At 37.4% G+C, this 21,788-nt stretch overlaps 1 protein-coding gene across 3 annotated transcripts in view; it reads right to left on the bottom strand.

Annotated features, from left to right (window-relative positions):
• The window catches only part of LOC118853736 (intraflagellar transport associated protein), a 90,014-nt gene that overhangs the window by 37,955 nt on the left and 30,271 nt on the right, over window positions 1-21,788 (bottom strand). For all 3 annotated transcript variants that reach the window (XM_036763923.1, XM_036763926.1, XM_036763924.1), the window contains exon 2: window positions 3,235-3,390. In XM_036763923.1, the coding sequence (XP_036619818.1) occupies window positions 3,235-3,367 (133 nt within the window). In that variant the 5' untranslated portion in view covers window positions 3,368-3,390. The remainder of the gene's footprint in view (window positions 1-3,234; window positions 3,391-21,788) is intronic.

The following is a 21,788-nucleotide window of genomic DNA, read 5'->3' as shown; positions in this document are numbered from 1 at the left end:
AAAAAAAGCTGAAAATGGGCATCATTGGGAAAAGCAGAATCTTTTAGAATCAGAAGAATTGATACTGAGAAGCAAAGAATGGATAAATTATTTAAGGGCTAATCAGAGGGGGCACAGTAGATTCATCTCCATCCCTAAACCATTGACAGATAATCAGTAAAAATGACAACTTTTCTGGGAGCTGACGTATATTTTGGGCTGAAGCATGAAATCAGTGCAACTAGCCCTCTTTGTGAAGAATGAATTGAGTGATATTGAAGCAAACATAACTGATACTACCCTTCATGGTCACCAGATGCAATACAATGGGGTTGAAGAGGTTTGATGCCAGTTTCTAAGCCACTGATTTCCTGAATATACAATTTCTCTGAGTGAGAAATATGACCAATAATTACAATTCTGAAAGGTGGAGTGAATGCTTTCCAAATTGAGCCATGTGGTAATTCTGGTACGGACTGAAATGTAAGGAAGTTTTCGAGGATTTACAAGAGTTGAGAATAACCACTAAGCCACATTAGAACAAAGTAAAGTCAGTGGAGAGCTGCTCTGGAGAGATCTGTCTACATCAGCACAAAAATGAAAATGAGGTCAGAAACGATCATTGCCAACGAAGGCACTTTATGACCTAATAATTACGGGTCTCACAGCTCAAGCAACACTCAAGTCAATGGCTCTGTTGGATTTCAAAAATTCTGTTTTCTGGTTCTATACTCGTCTATGAGTTTGTTTTTTAAGAGTAAACAAAAAACAATAAATGGAAAATGTTTAAATGATTTTAAAAGAAAATGCCACTTTTGATTACGTGAATAACATAAAGAACTGATTGACCAACAAGCATTTGTGAAGCGCCCACTCCATGCCAGGCACTATGCAGGTTGTGAAGGCTACACCTTTTAAATCCTTATCATTAAAGAGCTTACACATGAAACTAATACTGAAACAATTACAAAGCAAACACAAGGCTACGTTGGTGGGCAGGCACTAATTTGTTATTGTTTAAGTCGTTTTCTATCACATCCAACTCTTCGTGACCCCGTTTGGGGTTTTCTCGGTGAAGATACTGCTGTGGTTTGCCATTTCCTTCTCCCACTCATTTTACAGATGAGGAAACTGAGACAAACAGGGTTGAGTGACTTGCCCAGGGTCACATAGCCAGTAAGTGTCTGAGGCTGGATTCGAACTAGCTACCCAGAGAAGTACTAACACCTACAGGGAAAGTCGTTAGGTAGATGGTGACACTTGAGCTAAGCCTGAAAGGAAAGAAGGATTCCATGGGGGGTGGGAGGCGAGCCTGTGCAAAGGCTCAGAGAAGGGAGATACAACTGTCACGTATGTGTGTCACATCATGAGGAAGAAGAAGACGGTCAGTGTGACTGGACAGCAGAGAGCGGAAGGGAGCAGGATGGGTAATGAGCCTGGAAAGATGGGTTGCAGCCGAGTCTTTAAAGACATCTTTAATGAAGCATATCCACAAAGAAGTTAAGATATAAAGGAATAAAAGTTACTGATATTATATCCTTAACAACATGATTAATGTTCTTATAATTATATGCATTACATATGATTAAATGTATAAGCTAAAAAATATAACACATTTATACGGCGTTTTTTAAGGCTTACAAAGAATTTTCAACAACTTTATGAAACAGGCAGTACAAGTATTATTATCCCCATTTTACAAATGAGTAAATTGAGACTCAGAGATAAGGAACTTGCTCTGATACCTAACTACTAAATGACAGCGCCTACATTCGAACCCAAGTCTTCTGACTCTAAGTCTTGTGTTCTTTCTACTACAAAGCCTTCACCAGTGAATGAAGCCAACCCCTCCATCTTAATTTTCTAAGATACATTTAAAGAAAGACCTAGACATCAACTGGAGAACCAAAGACATTAATGATGTTTTTGTCATTCAGAAATATTGAGTGAACCATCTATTAAACAATGCATTCTGAGCTCAATATTTATTGTCAGTTTGACACAGTTCAGCAAGCCAGAGGTGCTCACTGATAAAAACTCCAAAAACCAGTTAAAATAAATCTACCATAGGTGAAAATTATATTACAATATTAACAGTTTCAGACTGATTTCCAAGATTCTGAATCAGTAATGTGAATTTCTTTTAATAAAGCTATGGTTTAATTTTTTTCTGGGAAATATTTTTAATAGGATTACTGACCCTTTTAACAGTCTTGGAAAGAAAATGAATCCCATGAGCATCCTGGCGTATAAGTATTATAACAATAAATAGAACAGTCACTCTTTTTGAATTGAAATGGTAATAGACTTGGGAAACTAAACTTACTAGAGAAATATGCAAACGTATGCAGGGTGATAACCACTTTCACACAAAACTGATTCTACTGCATATCAGTGAAGCACCAGAACCCAGTAAGACAAATGAAGGGCTTGTGAAATGAAAGAATGAGGTCTTTTGGAGCAAGGTCTTCCTCACGCAGATGGAATGTGAATCAGCCACCTTCACAGGGGTCAATTATGTTGCCCACTACCCAGCCACTGGGTCCTCCTTAACTGTACCAGTTTAACTCTTCAGAAATTTTTAATGTTTCATAAAAGAAAATGAGAGTTTGCTAGTTTAAGACATGTTTTTGCACTTACAACTCAGAAATACTTTGTGCCTTGAGTGGATTTTTTTTTCAGGTCATTAGTTTATAATGTGAACTAGTGCCTTGGGATATATTGAAAGGAGAAAAAAAAACCAAGCTAGTGTGCTTGGAAATGCAGTTTATGTGACTTGTGAAATCATTTATTTCAGCTCAATTTTTGCAACAATTTACGGCAAGAATAAAATCAATATGGATATAGTGATATGCCTTTTTCTAGGTATGCCATACAAACATACATATGTTTGACATCAGAAATGTTCCCTAATCCATGTATAGCTAATGAAGGGAGTCAGACAGCTTCTTCTCTAACCTCTCTTTACCTGTCCAAAGGATTAAAATATTCATACTGTATCATCACAGAGGAAAACCTAATATATGCTTTTCACCAATGATAACCCTCTATTTGGTCTAAACTTTTCGTTTTGTTGGCTGCCAGAGAGACTGCTGGTTAGATGGCAATGGGCAATACAATGTGAATTGGATAAATGAATGTTTATAAATACTCAGAAAGCCTCTACAAAGAGACAACAAAGACAGAACAAGAACTAGTGTAAAACACTCTGTTTTCATCGTGTTAAAATATAAAAGTATCGCACTTCAATTTTACCTTTTGAAAGATGAGTGAAAGTATTCAAAAATTCTTCATATGTCTGCTCGTGGCGATTAATAAACTGGTCCAGGGCTTGTTCAATTAACCGATCTTCATCCATGATCCCCAGTCCCAACAACTGAGCAGACATATCTAATGGAGCAGCCTCTTCATCTGTGATATAAAGATAAAAAAATAAATGAGCTCTAAGACCATGACACACAATTACAGCCCCTCTGGAAATTGTCTGAATAAGGTATATGAAGAATCTCACACTTAATAAACCAAAGGAGAAATGGAAACAGTTGAGATAGCACGGAACTTAGAAATCGGGAAACTATACATCTCTAAGACTCCCTTGATAATTGTCGTAGAGAAGTCATTTAACTTTTCTGTCTTCAATTTTTCCATCAAGTATCTTCCTGATTCACAAGAAGTTTATGAAACTATTCTGAACACTCTAAAAAGAAATTTGTAAAATCAATACCAAGGATTACCATTATGAAGTCTTAGATATGATAAGTGTAAAAAGTTTAGGCACAATATAATCTCTGTCCAAGGGACCTATGCAATAGGAGGTGGAGGGGAAAACACTCTCAAAAGGCAAAATGTTTCATGGCTCTGTGGCAAGTGGACTTCGGGAGTTTGTGGACTGTTGGGGACCTAGTATTTAAACATACACCACTGAGAGAAAGTAGGAATCACCATCTCTACCATATACTTTGCCTATCTCTTTGGTATGATGGTCTCTCTATTTTTATATCTCTGTGATTTGATGAATATTAAGATTTTTTATTGCAAAGAAATACAGTTAGATGCCTAATTCTAAATTCTCCTTTGATAACCAAAAAATAAACAAATCTGTTAGGTCTGTGTAGACCTATGACTTTAAAATGTATGCTATAACCTAAAGAAAAATCAAAGCAATGGGGCAGCTAGGGTGGCACAGTGAATAGAGCATTAATAGCTCACATTGGTATAGAATTTTCAGTATCTCGTTTGATCCTCCTAACAATCCGTACGGTATTGTTTGTCCTTCATTTTTGAAGAGGACCAATGACACCACCAGGTGATGTCACGACTCGTGCATGATTTGGATTTAAGTAAGGCAGAGGTACACAAAGTCGTCGCCTTCATTTTCTCTTCCAGTCATCGACATTCAGTAGCAAGACAAAAGTCAAGATGACTAGCAATGGCTCCAGATGCAGCAGATGAGCATGGCGTCTTCAAGGTTTGACCACACTCTAAGCGCTCCATGGCACCCGCATTGCCACCTTCATGGCCACTGGAACAAATTGTTCTCATCTGCCCATTCTCCCAGGGGAAATCTTCCCATGCTTGGGGCAGACACCCCCTGCCTCGCCCATGGGTTTGAGGCCCACCGCTTATCATCAACCTGGTTTAACCCATCGGCTTAGACAGTTCACCAGGCTGTGGCTGCTGCACATGCTACAGCTTCTTGGAGCCACATGTGAGAGATGAGTGTCAGGCAGAGACCAAAGGTGGATGAGCAGCCTCGAAAAGGGCATGGCAAGTCCTCCTACCAGAGGTGCTAGTCCTCCCTGAACTTCCCTCTTCCTCCCTGAACACCCCATAGAACCATGTGGATCCTATAAGTATTATCACTCACTTTATAGATCAGAAATCTGGGGCATAGAGAGTTGACAAGAGCTGCCCAAGGTTATAGTGCTAAACATGTTAGTTAGAATTCAAATTCAGGCCTCTTCTGACGTCCTTCCACCACACTGAATTAAAATGAAAAGACTTGCTAGTAAGGAACTAGCCAATGACCTTTTTTTAAAAGATAAATTTAGAGGCATTTGTATATGAAATAAGATACTATTAGATATATATTACATGGGGCAGATAGGTGGTGCAGTGAGTAGAGCACCGGCCCTGGAAGCCCTGAGTTCAAATCTGCCCTCAGACACTTAACACATGTACTAGCTGTGTGACCTTGGGCAAGTCACTTAACCCCAACTGACCTGCCAAAACAAAAAAGAAAAACCAGATATCTATTACATGTATAATTAGATTTGTCATCTAACTATTAGACATATTTGTATATGTAGTAGATATTTATATATAAAATTAGATACTACATCAGCTATGACTCTAGCTGGGAGAATTCTGAAATGTATAATGTAGTAATCTGGGTTCCATGGCCAAAATTTGTTTGCTACAATAGTAATATTACTAGAAACACACACAAGATGTCTAATAGCTGTCAGTGAGATGTGCTTTACTTAGAATAATAAAATTTTAAGAGATGAAAAGGACCACAAAAAATCACTAAATTTAATTTCCTTATTTTATAAGTACAGAAACCAGAGCCCAGAGAGTAACATGACTTGACCAAAGTAACTGGTACCTGTTTTTTAAAAAAATGAAGGTCTAGAACCTGGGTCCACTGAATTTCAGTACAATGATTTCCCACGAAACCAAATTGCTTCAAGGATCTCTCTATCAATCTGACAAGATCTCAATGACATACCTTTCTTTGTAACATCGCTGGTACCAAGTACCAAACAGAACACCAAACAGAAACAGCCAAACTGCAGTTTATATTGGCTCTACGTGTCTCCTTCAGGATGTTTCAAGTCCAATATTTTGAATATTTTTAAAAGATTCCTTCCAATTCTAAAACTGAAGTTCATATTATACATTTCTTACAGCTATTTCAGTGATACTGACAGACAGCAAATAATCAACAGGAATTAGCTGTAAAGTCCATTACACTCTTTCATTTTATTCATGTAGTTACCACAGAACAAAAGAAAGAGAGACAGAGAGATGCAGGATTTTACGACAGTGCTTTTATTGCCTTCTTAAGGCTTTTAGAATATCCAATTTCACAAATGTCATCATTCAAAATGTTTAACAAATACATATCTGGAAATTCATAACTTTCTTTAAATCTATTTAAAAAAAAAAACAACCCAATGTTAAAAGTCTCCAGGGACTGACAGCAAATAATCCTTTGCCAGACAGTGCAAGTGATTTATGTAAATTGTGGTGGTTGTATGGAGGAAATAATGCTCTTTCAGTCACCATTCACTTACTAGTATTTCTAACCATAAGAAATTTTTCTCAGAAAAATGCCTTGCCCTAAGAAATATCTCCTCAGGACGTTTTGGTAATGTTCCAAATTAAGACTTCATAACACACTATGTGATTAATACGTGTTAACACTAATACTACTTGAAACTTCCAAGGATGGTGCCAAGATGGTGGAGAAGCATTAATCTGAGTTCTCCCAACATTCCCCTCCAACCAACTTTAAAACCACACCTCAAATCAAATTCTGGAGTGGCAGAGCCAACAAAAAGCCAGAGTGAGATGTTTTTCTAGCTTTAAAAAGAGAGAGATCAGCCCAGAGCCCATGTGGATGAGCCCATATGGTGGAACTAAGCTGTGGCAAGAGAAACAGCAGCAGCTTGGAGAACTCACAAGCCAAGAATGGTACAGGGACATGGCAACTGGTCAGAAAGAGTTAACAAGAGGCCCCTTTGCTAGCACTGGATACAGGATCAGGTACTTTTTGGCAACCCCATTGCCTATATCCACTTCTGAGTCATAGTTACAGGGCAGAGAGGAAGCAGAAGTCTTGGGGGGCAGTATAACTCCTAGCCCCAAGGGATCAGGGACTCTGAGAGGCAATATCACTTCTGGTGCCAAGGGAGGAGAGGCCCTGAAGAGCAATACTGATTGCAGTCCCAAGGGCTCAGAGGCCCTTCCTGGGTAAGGACTAGAGGAAAACCAAGAGAACAGTGACCACACGTGTCCCCAGATCACACCAAATCAGAAGTACTGAAAAATTTCCAAACCCTGAGAACTAGTTCTGAAAACAGCAGTGTGAAAAAGCCTAAAGCTTGAGAAGGAGGCCTTCTACCCCTCACTCTCCACCCACAATCTGGAACACAGCCCAATGTTAATATAAAATTCAAAGTCAAGAAATAGAATGGGAAAGTGAGCAAAGAAAAGAGGCAAAAAAGAACCTGACCATAAAAAGCAATATAAAAATAAAATGGCAACAGGGAAAATTAAGACACAAACTCAAAAGAAGACAATGAAGTCAAAACAGCTACAAGCTAAGCATCAAAGAAATATGTGACTTGGATACAAGCCCAACAAAGATTCCTGGAAAAAGCTAAAAGTTTATTTTTAAAATAAAATAAGAAAACTAGAGGAAAAATTAGATAAAGAAATGAAGTAGAGGAAGAAAATTAGGAAAAGACAACTGACACCTTGGTAAAGAGGAACAAAAATACTAAAGAAAATAACACCTTTAAAACAGAATCAGCCAAAGGGGAAAAGAGATCAAAAGCTCACTGAAAAAAATAATTCTGTAAAAATTAAAACTAGACAAGTGGAAATTAATGACTCCACGAGACATCAAGAAACAATAACGCAATGTCAAAATAATGAAAAAAAATGTGAAATATCTCATTGGAAAGCAACTAACTTGGAAAATAGATGCAGGAGAGATAATTTAAGAATTCTGGGATTATCTGAAGGTCACAATCAAAGAAAGAGACTAGATATAATATTTCAAGAAATTATCAAGCAAAATTGCCCCCCTAATATCCTAGAATCAGAGGGAAATTGAAAGAATCTACCAATCACTACCAAAATGAAAGGTCCCAAGAATATTATAGTCAAATTCCAGAGTTCCCAGATCAAAGAGAAAACACTTCTGGCAACAAGCAAGAAAACATTCAAATACCATGGAGCCACAGTCAAGGTCACACAAGATTTAGCAGCTACCATATTAAAGGAGCAGAGGGCTTGGAATATGGTATTCTGGCAGGCAAAAGAGCTGTGATTACAACCAAGAATAACTTACCCAGCAAAACTGAGTATAATTCTTCAAAGGAAAAAATAAATATGTAATGAAATAAAGGCCTTTTGAGCATTCCTTATGAAAAGACCAGAGCTAAAGAGAAAATCTGATTTTCAAATACAAGACTCTAGAGAAGCATAAAAAGGCGAACATGAAAGAGAAATAATAAGGTATTCAATAAGGTAAAACTGTATTCTTTTCTACACAGGAAAATGATATGTGTATCTTCTAAGAACGTTATCATTGTTAGGAAAATTCTACATAGAAAGAGAGCACAGGAATGAGTCAATTATGTCAGAATGATGTAAAAAACGGACAGGCGGGGGGCGGAGCCAAGATGGCGGCTGGTAAGCACGGACTAGAGTGAGCTCCGTACCGAGTCCCTCCAAAAACCTATAAAAAAGGGCTCTGAACCAATTCTAGAACGGTAGAACCCACAGAAGAGCAGAGGGAAGCAGGGCTCCAGCCCAGGACAGCCCGGATGGTCTCTGGGTGAGCTCTATTCCACACGGAGCTGGGAGCTGGGAGCTGGGAGCTGGGAACGGAGTGGAGCAGAGCCCAGCCTGAGCGGCGTGGACGATCCAGGCCAGAAGCCGGGCGGAGGGGGCCCTAGCGCCCTGAATATGTGAGCTGCGGCAGTTACCAGACCCCTCGACCCACAAACACCAAAGACTGCGGAGAAGGTTAGTGGGAAAAGCTGCGGGAGTGGAAGGAGTTCGCGGTTAGGCTTCCAGCCCCGGGGGCAGCGGAGGTGGGGCAGCTACAGCTGTTGTTACTTCCGGCTCCAGGCCCACCTGGTGGGAGGAATTAAGTGGCGGATCAGAACAGGAGTGCAACAGCCTGCCGAAGATCTGAGCCCAGTCTGGACTGGGGGTCCTTGGGGAAGGAGGAGTGCGGCTCTGATAGAGCTGGCACCTCCCCCCCAAACGTAGAACATAGAACTCTGTAATCTACAAGCAGTCATACCCCACTGAAAAACTCAAGGGTCAAGTTAGTTGGTTGGGAATATGGCCAGGACGCGAAAACGCGCCCAGATTCAGTCTCAGACTTTGGATTCTTTCTTTGGTGACAAAGAAGACCAAAACATACAGCCTAAAGAAGACAGCAAAGTCATAGAGCCTACAACCAAAGCCTCCAAGAAAAACATGAACTGGCCCCAGACCATAGAAGAACTCAAAAAGGATTTGGAAAAGCAAGTTAGAGAAGTAGAGGAAAAATTGGGAAGAGAAATAAGAAGGATGCGAGAAAACCATGAAAAACAAGTCAATGACTTGCTAAAGGAGACCCAAAAAAATACTGAAAAATACACTGAAGAAAACAACACCTTACAAAATAGACTAACTCAAATGGCAAAAGAGCTCCAAAAAGCCAATGAGGAGAAGAATTCCTTGAAAGGCAGAATTAGCCAAATGGAAAAGGAGGTCCAAAAGACCACTAAAGAAAATACTACTTTAAAAATTAGATTGGAGCAAGTGGAAGCTAGTGACTTTATGAGAAATCAGGATATTATAAAACAGAACCAGAGGAATGAAAAAATGGAAGACAATGTGAAATATCTCCTTGGAAAAACCACTGACCTGGAAAATAGATCCAGGAGAGATAATTTAAAAATTATTGGACTACCTGAAAGCCATGATCAAAAAAAGAGCCTAGATACCATCTTTCAGGAAATTATCAAGGAGAACTGCCCTGATATTCTAGAGCCACAGGGCAAAATAGAAATTGAAAGAATCCATCGATCGCCTCTGCAAATAGATCCCAAAAAGAAATCTCCTAGGAATATTGTTGCCAAATTCCAGAGCTCCCAGATCAAGGAGAAAATACTGCAAGCAGCCAGAAAGAAACAATTTGAATATTGTGGAAACCCAATCAGAATTACCCAAGACCTGGCAGCTTCTACATTAAGAGATCGAAGGGCTTGGAATGCGATATTCCGGAGGTCAATGGAGCTAGGATTAAAACCTAGAATCACCTACCCAGCAAAACTGAGTATCATGTTCCAAGGCAAAATATGGACTTTCAATAAAATGGAGGACTTTCAAGCTTTCTCAGTGAAAAGACCAGAACTGAATAGAAAATTTGACTTTCAAACACAAGAATCAAGAGAAGCATGAAAAGGTAATCAAGAAACGGAAATTGCAAGGGACTTACTAAAGTTGAACTGTTTTGTTTACATTCCTACATGGAAAGAGGATGAGTATGATTCATGAGACCTCAGTATTAGGGTAGTTGAAGGGAATATGCATATATATATATGCATATATATATATGTTTATGTATATATATAAGTGAATGTGTATGTATGCATGTATCTATGTGTATATGTTTGTATGTGTATATATATATATGTAAAAGAAAGAGAGCAGACACAGGGTGAGTTGAGGATGAAGGGAAGATAGCTAAAAGAAATAAAATGAAATTAAGGGATGAGAGAGTAACTTACTGAGAGAGGGAGATAGGGAGAGATAGAATGGGGTGGATTATCTCCCATAAAGGTGGCAAGAGGAAGCAGTTCTAGGAGAGGAGGGGAGTGGGCAGGTGAGGGGGGAATGAGTGAACCTTGCTCTCATCAGATTTGGCCTGAGGGGGAATACCATACATACTCAGTTGGGTATCTTACCCCACAGGAAAGAAGAGGGAGGAAGATAAAAAAAAAAAATAAAAGGCAGGGGGATGATGGAGTGGAGGGCAGATGGGGGTGGAGGTAATCAAAACAAACACTTTGGAAAGGGGACAGGGTCAAGGAAGAAAATTCAATAAAGCGGGATGGGTTGGGAAGGAGCAAAATGTAGTTAGCCTTTCACAACATGAATATTGTGGAAGGGTTATACATAATAATACATGGGGGGCCTAGGTTGAATTGCTCAACTTCTTAGGGAGGGTGGGTGGGAAGGGAAGAGGGAAGGGAATTTGGAACTCAAAGTTTTAAAATCAGATGTTCAAAAAAAAAAAAAACTTTTTGTATGCAACTAAAAAATAAGATACACAGGCAATGGGGCGTAGAAATTTATCTTGCCCTACAAGAAAGGAAGGGAAAAGGGGATGAGAGGGGAGGGGGGTGATAGAGGGGAGGGCTGACTGGGGAACAGGGTAACCAGAATATACGCCATCTTGGAGTGGGGGGGGAGGGCAGAAATGGGGAGAAAATTTGTAATTCAAACTGTTGTGAAAATCAATGCTGAAAACCAAATTTGTTAAATAAATAAATTGCATTAATAAAAAAAAAAAAAAAAAAAAAAAAAACGGACAGGCAAGAAAGAAGGATACCCTGGAAGAAGGGGTCAGGCAGAGGAAGAATGGGGAAAATTATCTCACATAAAAGAGGCATTCAAAGAGGAGCTTTAACAGTGAAGGGGAAAATGGTGGGGGTTTGGGAGAACAGGCAATGCTTGGACCTCACTCACATCTGAATTGGTTCAAAAAGGGGGAAATTACATATATATGTATGTATGTATTATGTATGTACACATACATACTCAATTGGTAAGAGAACTCTATCTTACCCAACAGGGAAATAGGAGGGAAAAGAAATAGGAGAAGGGGGGGAGGCGGGAAGGGGATAAAAAGGAGAGAAGATAAAATAAAGCAGTAGTTAGAAGCAAAACAGACTTTAGAAGAGGGACAGCATAAAGAGAGAAGGATAAGCAGAAGAAAACAGGAGGCAGGAAAATGCACAGTTAATAATCATAACTGTGAATGTGAATGGGATGAACTCACCTATAAAATGGAAATGGAAAGCAGAATGAATTAGAAACCAGAATTCAACAATATTTTGTTCATAAGAAACACACTTGAAACAGAGAAACCCATACAAGAGTTAAAAATAAGGAGCTGGAGCAGACCTCCTGCTGAAGTAAAAAAGGCAGGGATAGCAATTATGATCTCAGACAAAGCAGAAGCAAAAAGAGACATAATTAAAAGGGGGAAGCAGGGAAACTAATCTTGCTAAAAGGAACCATAGACAATGAAATAATATCAATACTAAACATATATGCACCAAAAGGCATAATATCTAAATTTTTAAAGGAAAAGTTAAGTTAATTACCGGAGGAAATAAATAGTAAAACTATACTAGTGGGGACCTCAACTTTCCCCTCTCAGAGCTAGATAAATTTAACCATAAAATAAATGGTAAAGAAGTCAAGGAGATTAATCAAATCTTAGATAAATTGGATTTGATAGACCTCTGGAGGAAACTGAATGAGAATAGAAAGGAGTATATCTTTTCTTAGCTGTACAGGGCACCTCCACAAAAAGTGACCATGTATTATTAAGGCATAAAAACCTCACAACCAAATGCAAAAAAGAAGAAATATTAAATACACCCTTTTCAGACCATAATGCAACAAAAATTTCATTTAATAAAGAGCCATGGAAGCATAGATTAAAAGTTAATTGGAAACTAAGTAATCTAATCCTAAAGAATGAATGAGTAGGTCAAAGAGCAAATCAGAGAAACAATCAATAATTTCATTAAAGAGAATGACAATGATGAGACAACAGTCCAAAATTTATGGGATGCAGCCAAAGCAGTGCTTAGGAAAAAATTTGTATCTTTAAATGTATACATCAATAATAGAGAGAAAGAGTGGATGTATCTAAAAAATAGAAAAAGAATAAATTTTAAATCCCCAACTAAACAAAAAAAATGAAATCCTAAAAGTCAAAGAAGCGATTAATAAAACTTAAAGTAAAAAAAAAACTCACTAAGCTAATAAATAAACCTGGGAACTGGTTTTATGGGGAAAAAACAATAAAATAGATAAATCCTTGGTTAATTTGATTTTTAAAAAGAAAGAAAACCAAATTACCAATGTCAAAAATGAAAAGGGTGAATGCACCACCATGTAAGATGAAATTAAAGCAATTATTAGGAGTTATTTTGCCCAATTATATGCCAATAAAACTGACAATCTAAGTGAAATAGATGAATATTTACAAAAAGATAAACTGCCCAGATTAACAGAAGAGAAAATAAAATATTTAAATAACCCTATCATAGAAAGCAAAATTGAACAAGCCATAATTGAGCTCCCTAATTAAAAATCCCCAGGACCAAATGGATTCACAAGTGAGTTCTACTAAACATTTAAGGAACAATTAATCCAAATACTACAAAAGTTATTTGAAAAAAATAGGTAAAGGAGTCCTATCAAATTCCTTTTATGACACAAATATAGTTTTGATACCTAAATCAGGGAGAGCAAAAATGGAGAATCAAAACTATAGACCAATTTCCTTAATGAATATCAATACAAAAAATTTCAAATAAAATACTAGAAAAGAGATTACAGCAATATATCACAACGATTATACACTATGACCAGGTGGGTTTTCTATCAGGATTGCAAGGCTAGTTCAATATTGGTAAAACTATTAGCATAATTGACCATATCAATGACAATAAAAATCAGATATCAATAGATGCAAAAAAAGCCTTTGACAAAATTCAATACTCATTCCTCTTTAAAAAAAAAAAACACTAGAAATCACAGGAATCAATGGAACTTTTCTTTAAAATGATAAGTAGTATCTATCTAAAACCACAAGTAAGCAATATCTGTAATGGGGATTAACTTGAAGTTTTCCCAATAAGATCAGGAATGAAGTAATGATGTCCATTATCACCATTATTATTCAATATCGTAGTAGAAATGTTAGCTATAGAAATAAAACAAGAAAAAGAAATTGAAGGAATAAAACAGACAATAAGGAAATAAAAATATTATTTTTTTACAAATAGTATTTTATTTTTTCCAATTACAATTAAAGATAGTTTTCAACATTCATTTTTTATAAGATTTTGACTTCCAAATTTTTCTCCCTTCCTCCCTTTCCTCCACCCTCCCTAAGATGGCAAGCAATTTGATATAGGTTATACATGTGTAATCACTGTAATATATTTCCACATTAGTCATGTTGTGAAAGAAGAAATAAAACAAAACAGAAAATCCACCAAAAAAAACAAAAAAAGTGAAAATAATATTCTTCAATCTACATTCAGACTCCATAGTTCTTTCTCTGGATGCGGATAGCTTTTTCCATCATGAGTCTTTTGGAATTATCTTGGATCATTGTATTGCTGAGAAGAGTTAAGTAATAGTTGGTCATGGTTACCATTACTGTGTACAGTGTTCTCCTGGTTCTGCTCACTTCACTCAGCAACAATTCATGTAAACTTTTCCAGATTTTTCTGAAATCCACCTACTCATCATTTCTTATAGCACAATAGTATTCAATTACATTTATACACCACAATTTTCAATTCTATAATACCACAAAAAATGACTATAAACATTTTTGTACTTGAAGGTCCTTTTCCCTTTTTGTACGATTTCTTTGGGATACAGACCTAGTAGTGGTATTGCTGGATCAAAGGGTATGCACAGTTTGATTGCCCTTTGGGCATAGTTCCAAATTGCTCTCCAGAATGGTTGGATCAGTTAACAACTCCACTAACAATGCATTAGTGTCCCAGTTTTCCCATGTATTCTCCAAAGTTTATTATTTTTCTTTCCTATCATATTAGCCAATCTGACACACCTGAGGTACCTCAGAATTGTTTTAATTTGCATTTCTCTAATCCATAGTGATTTAGAGCATTTTTCATATGAATATAGATAGCTTTAATTTCTTCATCTGAAAATTGCCTGTTCATATCCTTTGACCATTTATCAAAATAGTTTTGATGACTGCCACTTTATATTATAGTTTTAGATCCGGTATGGCTAGGCTGCCTTCCTTTGCATTTTTTCATTAATTTCCTTGATATTCTTGATCTTTTGTTCTTCCAAATGAATTTTGTTATTATTTTTCCTAGCACAATAAAATAATTTTTGGTAGTTTGATTGGTATGGCACTGAATAAGTAAATTAATTTAGGCAGAATAGTCATTTTTATTAAATTGGCTTTGCCTACCCACGAGTAACTGATATTTTTTCCAACTATCTAGATCCAATTTTATTTGTGTAAAAAGTGTTTTGTAATTGTGTTCATACAGTTCCTGGATGTGTCTTAGCAAGTAGACTTCCAAATATTTTATGTTGTCTACAGTTATTTAAAATGGAATTTCTCTATCTCTTGCTGCCAAGCTTTTCTGGTAATATATAGAAATGCTGATGGTTTAGGTGGGTTTATTTTATATCCTGTGACTTTGCTAAAGTTGTTAATTATTTCGAGAAGTTTTTTAGTTGATTCTCTAGGTTTCTCTAAGTATACCATTATATCGCCTGCAAAGAGTGATAGTTTTATCTCCTCATTGACTATTCCAATTCCTTCAATTTCTTTTTTTTCTCTTATTGCTAAAGCCAAAATTTCTAGTATAATATTGCATAAGAGTGGTGACAAAGGGCATCCTTGTTTCACCCTTGATCTTACTGAGAAGGCTTCTAGCTTATCCCAATTGCAGATAATTCTTTTTTATACAAATTAATTTATTTTGTTTTCAACATTCACTTCCATAAGTTTTAAATTTTCTCCACCTCTCCAAGACGGTGAAATCCAACATAGGCTCTACAAATACATTCTTATTAAACATATTTTCACATTAGTCATGTTGCATAGAAGAATTAGAATGAATGGGAAGAACCATGCAGGAAAAAAAAACAAAAACAAAAACAAAAAAAAAGAGAGCAAACAGTCTGCTTCAATCTGCATTCAGACTCCATATTTCTTTCTCTGGATGTGGATGGCATTTTCCATCATGAGTCTTTCGGAGTCAATTACAGATAATACTTGCTAATGGTTTTAGATCATACTACTTTATCATTTTAAGGAAAATTCCATTTATTCCTATGGTCTCTAGTGACTTTAATAGGAATGGGTGCTATTTTTTGTCAAAAGCTTTTTCTGCATCTATTGAGATAATCATATGATTTTGGTTGGTTTTGTTATTGTTATGATCAGTTGTGCTGATAGTTTTCCTACTACTGAACCAGCCCTGCATTCCTAGTATAAATCCCACCTGGTCATATGATCTTTGTGATATATTGTTGTAATCTCTACTAGCATTTTATTTAAAAATTTTTCATCAATACGTATTTGGGAGATTGGTTTATAATTTTCTTTCTCTGTTCTGACTCTTCCTGGTTTAGGTATCAACATCATATTTATGTCATAAGAAGGACCTAGGTAGGACTCCTTCTTCACCTATTTTTTTCAAATAGTTTATATAGTATTGGAATTAATTGTTCTTTAAATGTTTGGTAAAATTCACTTGTAAATCCATTTAGCCCTGGAGATTTGGTCTTATGGAGTTCACTGGTGGCTTGTTTAATTTCTTTTTCTAAAATAGGATCATTTAAGTATTTTATTTCTTCTTCTGCTAATCTGGTCAATTTATATTTTTGTAAATATTCATCCATTTTGCTTAGATTATCAGATTTATTGGCATACATTTGGGCAAAATTGCTCCTAATTATTGCTATAATTTCCTCTTCATTGGTGGTGAATTCACCCTTTTCCTTTTTGATACTGGTAATTTGGATTTCTCCTTTCTTTTTTTTTTAAATCAAATTAACCAAAGTTTTGTCTTTTTATTGTGTTTTTTCCATAAAACTAGTTCAGTTTTATTTATAAATTCAATAGTTCTCTTACTTTCATTTTGATTTTCAGAATTTCTACTTTGGTCTTTCATTGGGGATTTTTAAATTTTTTCTACCTTTTTAAATTACATGCCCAATTTGTTGATATCTTCTTTCTACATTTTATTGATGTAACTGTTTGGAGACACAAATTTTCTTTGAGTATTACTTTGGCAGCATCCCATAAATTTTGTCATGTTGTCTCATTATTGTCATCCTCCTTGATGAAAGTATTGTTTCTATGATTTGTTATTTGACCCACTCATTCTTTAGGATTAGATTAATTAGCTTCCAACTAATTTTTAATCTATCTTTCCATAGCCCTTTATTACATGTAATTTTTCTTGCATCATGATCTGAGAAGGATACATTAAATATTTCTGCTTTTCTGCATTTGATTGTAAGGTTTTTATGCCCTGATACATGGTCAATTTTTGTGTAGGTGCCATGTACCACTGAGAAAAAGGTATATTCCTTTCTATCCTCATTCCATTTTCTCCAGACATCCATCACATCTACTTTTTCTAAAATTCTATTCACCTCCTTAACTTCTTTCTTGTTTATTTTGTGGTTAGATTTATCTAGTTCTGAAAGAGAGAGGTAAAGGTCCACCATTAGAAAGATTTTGCTATTTCTTCCTGAAGAGCTACAAGTATCATCTTCCCATGTAGGAATGTAAACAGTTTAACCTTACTGAATACCAGGGTTTTTTTTTCTTTTCTGTTTACCTTTTTATGCTTCTCTTGAGTCTTATATTTGAATATCAAATTTTTTGTTCAGCTCCAGTCTTTTCATCAGGAAATTCTGAAAGCCCCCTATTTCATGAATATCCATCTTTTCCCTCGAAAGATTATGCTCAATTTTTCTGGATACTTGATTTTTGGTTGTAATCCAAGCTCCTTTGCCTTCCAGAATATCATATTGCAAGCCTTCTGATCCATTAATGTAGACATTGCTAAGTACTGCGTAATCCTGACTGTGGCTCCTTGATATTTGAATTGTTTCTTTCTAGCTGCTTGCAGCACTTTCTCCTTGACCTGAGAGGTCTGGAATTTGGCTACAATATACCTTGGAGTATTCATTTTGGAATCTCTTTTAGGAGGTGATCAGTGGTTTCTTTCAGTGACTATTTTACCCTCTGGTTCTAGGTTAATGGGGCAGTTTTCCTTGATAATTTATTGAAAGATGCTGTCCAGGGACTGCTAGGTGGTGCAGTGAGTAGAGCACCAGCCCTGGAGTCAGGAGGACCGGAGTTCAAATCTGACCTCAGACACTTGACACACAAGCTGTGTGACCTTGGGCAAGTCACTTAACCCCAATTGCCCTGCCTTCCCTCCTCAAAAAAAAATAAAAAAACAAATGGACATTCTCCTTTCTTGGGTCAACTAGGTGGCGCAGTGAGCAGAGCACTAGTCCTGGAGTCAGGAAGAGCTGAGTTCAAATCCAGCCTCAGACACTTGACACACTTACTAGCTGTGTGACCTTGGGCAAGTCACTTAACCCCAATTGCCCTACCTTCCCCCCTCCAAAAATACAAATAAAAAAAAAAGATGCAGTCCAGGCTCTTTTTTTGGTGATGGCTTTCAGGTAGCCCAATAATTTTTAAATGATCTCTCCTGGATCTATTTTCCAGGTCAGTTGTTTTTCCAATGAGGTATTTTATATTTTCTTCTATTTTTTTCATTCTTTTGATTTTGTTTGACTGATTCTTTATGTCTCATAGAGTCATTAGCTTCCACTTGCCCAATACTAATTTTTAAGTAATTATTTTCTTCAATTAGTTCTTGTACCTCCTTTTCCATTTGTCCAGTTCTACTTTTTAAAGGAGTTGTTTTGTTCAATGGGTTTTTTTTCCATTTGGCCAATTCTATTTTAAGGAGTTGTTTCCTTCAGTCAATTTTGTGCTTTCTTTTCAAAACTGTTGAGTCTTTTTTCATAATTCTCTTGCATAATTCTTACTTCTTTTCCGAATTTTTCTGCTACCTCTCTTACTTGATTTTTAAAATCCTTTTTGAGCTCTTCCAAGAGGACTTTTTGGACTTGAAACCAATTCATATTCCCCGTTGAGGCACCACATCTAGACATTTTGATATTGTTGTCCTCTTCTGAGTTTGTGTTTTGATCTTCCTTGTTGCCATAATAGCTTTCTATGGTCAAGGCTCTTTTTGGTTTTGGCTCATTTTTAACAGTTGAGTTCTGGTACTAGGGTTCAGGGGGCACTGTCCCAAGCTTCTTGCACTGGGGGCCTGGGGTCTGGTCACTGACTTGCTGCCTCTGGGGTTTGTGGCTTGCCCACTGTGCTAGGGTGGCCCGGCCTAGTCCTGCCTATTGTGTCCTGAGTTCTAGGGCTAGCAGTTTGCCTGCTGTGGCACTGGCCTGATGAGCACAGACCACAGGGTCCTTGGTTGCAGTGCTGGTTTGCCTGAACACCACCTGTGCTGGACTGCACTCTCCTTCTACCCAAATGAGACGGATCTTTCCTGAAGTTATTCTAAGTTATCTTGGGCTGGAAAATTGTTTCACTCCATCTTTTACTGGATTCTGTTGCCCCAGAATTCCTTTAGTGGTTTGAGTTAACATTTTTTCCTAGGAAACTGGGGAGAGCTGAGGCAATTCCCTGGCTTCTCTCCACCATCTTGGCTCCATCCCTAAAAATGTCATTCTTTGTAGATGATATGATGGTATACTTAGATACCCTAGAGTATCAACTAGAATAATTACTTGACAATTTCTACAAAGCTGTAGGATTGAAAAAATATCCACAGAAATCATCAGCATTTTTATACACTACCAACAAAACCCAGAAGCAAGCAATAGAGAGAGAAAATCCATTTAAAATAACTAGAGACAATATAAAATACCTGGGATCTATCTGCCAAGTCCAATCTAAGGATTATATAAACATAATTACAAAACAGTTTTCACACAAATCTAGATCTAATAATTTTGAAATATTAATGAATCATGGGTAGACCAAGACAATATGATAAAAATGACAATTCCATATAAATTGATTTACTTATTCAGTGCCATATCAATGAAACTACCAAACAACTATTTTTGAACTAGAAAAAAATTAGTAACAAAATTAATCTGAAAGAACTAAAGGTCAAGAATATCAAGGGAAACAAAAAAAAGTGTTAAGGGAGACAGCCTAGCAGTTCCAGATTTCAAACTATATTACAAAGAAATAGTCATCAAAACATTCCAGTACTGGGTAAGAAATAGAGTGGTGGATCAGTGGAATGGGAGGTACACAACACACAGTGGGAAATGACAACAGTAATTCAATGTTCGATAAACCCCAAGATCCAAACTTTGGGGGTAAAAATTCAGTATTTGACAAAAATCACTGGGAAAAGTAGAAAGCAGTTTGGCAGAAACTAGGGAAAGAGCAGAGTATGCCAAGATAAGGTCGAAATAGGCTCAGATTCCTTAAGTCTAGCCTATGGGGCAGAGCCAAGAAGGCAGCTGGAAAGCAGGGACTTGCTTAAGCTCTCCCCCAAATCCCTCCAAACACCTGTGAAAAATGGCTCTGAACAAATTCTAGAGCTGCGGAACCCACAGAATAGCAGAGGGAAACAGGTCTCCAGCCCAGGAGAGCCTGGATGGTCACTGGGAAGGATCTATCTCACAGTGCTGGGAGGAGAGCACAGCCCAGCATGGGCCGCGCCAGGACAGACCAGACCAGGAATCAGCCAGTCGAAACAGGCCTTAGAGCAATGAATCATTGAGCTGTGGCAGTTACCAGACTTCTCAACCCACAAAAGCCAAAGATCACGTTAGTGGGAAACTGAGGGATTGAGTTCAGAGCAGTTGGATCACCAGCCCTGCGGGTGGCAGAGGTGGTGCAGTGGTGGCAGTGGCAACAACAGGAAACTCCTGAGGCTGCTTACAGAACTCCAGTGTCAGCGGCTTCCTGAGTCCCTGGCTCACAAGGTGGGAGGAATCTAGCAGCGTATCAGAGAGGGAGCGCAAGGAGCACTTTGTGGGCACAAAGGCAGGTTCTCTTGCTGTGCCCTACTTGGATCTGGATTGTGGTCCTGGTTGGCAGTTCTTGGGGGAAGAGAAGCACTGCTGTGACAGAGCCTGGGCTGATGGTGGAGTAGAAGTAGCTCTGAAAACAGCAGTGCTTGGACCCTAAAGCTTGGTACAAAGTAGTACTCTCTACTCTACAAGCAGTCATACACTCACAAAAAGCTCAAGGGTCAAGATGGCTGGGAACATGAACAGGCAGTGAAAATGAACTCAGACTCAAACTCAAACTCTAGATTCCTTTTTTGTTGACAAAGAAGATCAAAACACACAGCCAGAAGAAGTTAACAAAGTCAAAAAGCCTACATCAAAAGCCTCCAAGAAAAATATGAATTGGTCTCAGGCCATGGAAGAGCTCAAAAAGGATTTGGAAAAGCAAATAAGAGAAGTAGAGGAAAAATTGGAAAGAGAGATGAGAGTGATGCAAGAAAACCATGAAAAACAAGTCAATGACTTGCTAAAGGAGATCCAAAAAAAATACTGAAGAAAATAACACCTTAAAGAATAGACTAACCCAAATGGCAAAAGAGCTCCAAAAATCCAGTGAGGAGAAGAATGCCTTGAAAGGCAAAATTAGCCAAATGGAGAAGGAGGTCCAAAAGACCACTGAAGAAAATACTACCTTAAAAATTAGACTGGAGCAAGTGGAAGCTAGTGACTTTATGAGAAATCAAGATATTATAAAACAGAACCAAAGGAATGAAAAAAATGGAAGATAATGTGAAATATCTCATTGGAAAAACCACTGACCTGGAATATAGATCCAGGAGAAATAATTCAAAAATTATTGGACTACCTGAAAGCCATGATCAAAAAAAGAGCCTAGATGTCATCTTTCAAGAAATCATCAAAGAGAACTGCCCTGATATTCTAGAGTCAGAGGGTAAAATAGAAATCGAAAGAATCCACTGATCGCCTCCTGAAAAAGATCCCAAAAAGAAAACTCCTAGGAATATTGTCGCCAAATTCCAGAGTATCCAGGTCAAGGAGAAAATACTGCAAGCAGCCAGAAAGAAACAATTTGAGTATTGTGGAAACATAATCAGGATAACACAAGATCTAGCAGCTTCTACATTAAGGGATCAAAGGGCTTGGAATGTGATATTCCAGAG

Source organism: Trichosurus vulpecula, chromosome 6 (assembly GCF_011100635.1).
Source record: "Trichosurus vulpecula isolate mTriVul1 chromosome 6, mTriVul1.pri, whole genome shotgun sequence".
NCBI lineage: Eukaryota > Metazoa > Chordata > Mammalia > Diprotodontia > Phalangeridae > Trichosurus > Trichosurus vulpecula.
The sequence above is the reverse complement of the archived record's forward strand: the minus strand, read 5'-3'. Positions and strand labels throughout refer to the sequence as shown.